The sequence below is a fragment of the Echinops telfairi genome, unplaced genomic scaffold (assembly GCF_000313985.2).
Source record: "Echinops telfairi isolate 266 unplaced genomic scaffold, ASM31398v2 ScPeMD7_2291;HRSCAF=2852, whole genome shotgun sequence".
Taxonomy (NCBI): Eukaryota; Metazoa; Chordata; class Mammalia; order Afrosoricida; family Tenrecidae; genus Echinops; species Echinops telfairi.
The window spans coordinates 20884214-20886899 of record NW_022106189.1 but is presented as its reverse complement, the minus strand read 5'-3'; the positions used below and the strand labels follow the sequence as shown (position 1 = coordinate 20886899).

The 2686-nt window shown below is 54.8% G+C and overlaps 1 protein-coding gene across 1 annotated transcript in view; it reads left to right on the top strand.

Moving 5' to 3' along the window:
- Nucleotides 1–1832, top strand: part of CNGB1 (cyclic nucleotide gated channel subunit beta 1) — a 65005-nt gene extending 63173 nt beyond the window's left edge. Inside the window, exon 34 of the mRNA XM_045293903.1 lies at nucleotides 1794–1832. Within this exon, the coding sequence (XP_045149838.1) occupies nucleotides 1794–1832 (39 nt within the window). The remainder of the gene's footprint in view (nucleotides 1–1793) is intronic.
- Nucleotides 1833–2686: the final 854 nt, after the last annotated feature.

The window sequence follows — 2686 nt, the reverse complement described above, 5'->3', positions numbered from 1 at the left end:
TTCATCTGGCTGGTTAGTAAACACGAGCAGTATGTGTACCCTTGGGCTTTCATAGGACGCTGGATTTTAATTAAAATGCGTAGACAAATGGTTCTGCCGCGTGGATTTATTTCAGGAGCTGGCTCTCACGTTGGGTCCTGGGTTCCGTGGGACAAGCTAAGTGTCTCTCCTGGTGGAGCCTCCCTCCATGCTCTGCTGCCACCCTCGGGCTGCGATCTGTCCTGCATGTTGGGTCACCCGGTGTCGCTGGTCACTGGCACCTTTCTGCTTGTGAAGCGGCATCCAATGTGCCGTGTGGCATACCTCATGTGGTCCTGAGGATTCCAACTCCTCCCCTCCCCCAAATTACTGGACTCACCGTGAGTCTATTGGTCTCACCAAGCCAAGGGCTTACAAGTTCCTGCAGCAGCCAGTTGGCCAGCTGAGTCCACTCCGGGGCACAGAAGCCCCGTCGGTTTTCCAGTGGGCTTGTCCCACAAGTGGCTGGACAGACCTTTCTTCTGAATCACTTCTGGGTGTGTTTGAATTGTCAACCTTTCACTTAGTAGCACAGTGCTTAACTGTTACACACACAACACTTCCCAAGCCCCTTCGACTTGTCCAGTCATGTGCTGAAGAACTGGGCCTTGGGTTCCACCAGCCTGACTTCTGACCCCAGCGTGACCACATGCTATGGGTGACTACAGACCGCATGGAGCCCCGAGGACCTCACCTGTAGAATGGAGATGATGCACAGGCCACTGGGGATTCAACAGCCAGCCGGCATCGCCTAGCCAGGGGAGCATGCCTGAAAAGCCTGCTTGCCTGACCCCCTTACCCTGAGTTAGAAGGCCTGTCTTCTCTGAATTCTGAGGTGTTAGGCACACGGCAGAATGGGGAGCACCTCTTCCCATCTCTTTAATTGAGAGTTTGTGCAGGGCGCTGGGCAGCTGTGTGATGAGTTTAAATCACTGCTTCCTCCCATCCGCGAAGCACCTAATTCAATCCCATATAAAAACAGACCCGAAAACACCCCAGGCCCAGTGTATTCTCCTCGGGCCCTCGTCCCATTCTGGGCTGAGATCTGAGCCGCCGCCCGGCCTTTCATGCTCAGGGAGGGCCTCCCACCCCTATCCCCCCCACCCCCACCCCCGGCAATCCGTGGGCAGAGGGCCCTACACTGTCACAGCCCCTTCTGTTTCACCGCCTGGCCCTGCGCTGGCCTCACAATTGTTACATTTGAGCCGGTGGTTACTTTGTTGCGTTTGACGCCTATCCTGGTGTCTAAGCGGGCGGGAGATGGAAATGTGTCTGTTCTTCCCACTCCGTTCCCACCTCCCTCCTGTTAATAATAGGACCCCACTTCCCTTTTGGAAGGAGCCCTGCTAGCGTCATGGTCACACTTGGGACTGCAAACTATAAGGTCAGCGGTTCAAAGCCACCAGCTGCTCTATGGGAGAAAGACGGGTCTCGCTTACAGTCTCAGAAACACACGGGGCAATTCTCCCCTGTCTTACCGGGCTTGCTATGAGTCTGAATTGACTGGTGAATTTGGTTTGGGTTTTCCCTTTTCAATCAAGGTCCGCATGCTATCTTGACTACCGTGATCCCAGCTGGGCCCGTTGGTTCTCGTCCCAGAGCTTCGCGTCTGGGGCACTGATACTGCATGGTGTCTTCTCCCTTCGCCCCTCCTAACAGAACCTGACTTAGATTCGGGCAGCAACACGCCCAGCCCGGGCAGGGAGGGCAAGCCCAACTGGTCTGCGTCTTTTGTGCCCTTCTGCCAATGATTCGCTCTCCCAGCTTCCTCGCAGCAAGGTGTGGCCATTGACCCATTTCTGACCAATGAGTGATAGGGGGAAGACTGATGGGGGCGCTTATTGAATAAAAGGAAAGTCCCCTTCTATAGTTCTTGGGGTAGCGACGATAGAGAGGACCAGGGACCTGCTGGCTGGAACTGCAGCGGCCCTCCTGAGACTGGAGCAGTCAGGGGCCCTGGCACGCTTCACCTCCAGCGCAAGGCTGGAAGCCCTTGTCTCCAGATCATTCACTCGGTGAGATACTGACATGCAGGGTCTCTGCTTCCTGTGGCGGCACCATCCTGCTCTCCGAGGAAGGGACTGTGGAGAGAGAACGGGACAACTCGGCCCCGGCCACCTCCTCCACCAGTGCCCAGGGCCCATCCTTGTTCCTGCCTCTGCCCCTCTCCTCCCTGCGGGCCACCAGCTTCTCCCTAATGACTTTGGATACAGCAGCCCTGTTGCTTCTGATGGCCTGCGTGTGCCTTTGTTGCTCAGCCTGGGAAAACAAAACCAACAACAAAACCGGAATAGATGCAGATGGTGTAAAAATGCTCCTGAGAACTTTCTGATTACTTAAACGTCAAGATGAGGGCCACCCATTCGGGGGACGAGTCTTGGTTAAGCACAGGCATGTGTGGCTTCTGGATTGAAACATCAGGAAGGGAGCCCCTCAGAGAAGGGAGAAGAGAAGAAAGGGGCTGTTTCAATGAAAAGCAAACTCAAATCTGTCAGGGGACCAGCCCCTAGCAAATCATCGCAGGCCCAGCAGGCACAATTGTACAGCGATGATAAGGAGAGATGATAGTAAAGTCATAGAGAATCAGAGAGATAGAAGAGAGAGTGGAATAAAGGAGTCAGACACATCTCATGGTAGCATGCTCACTTCAGCCCCGCTTGGTGGTCCA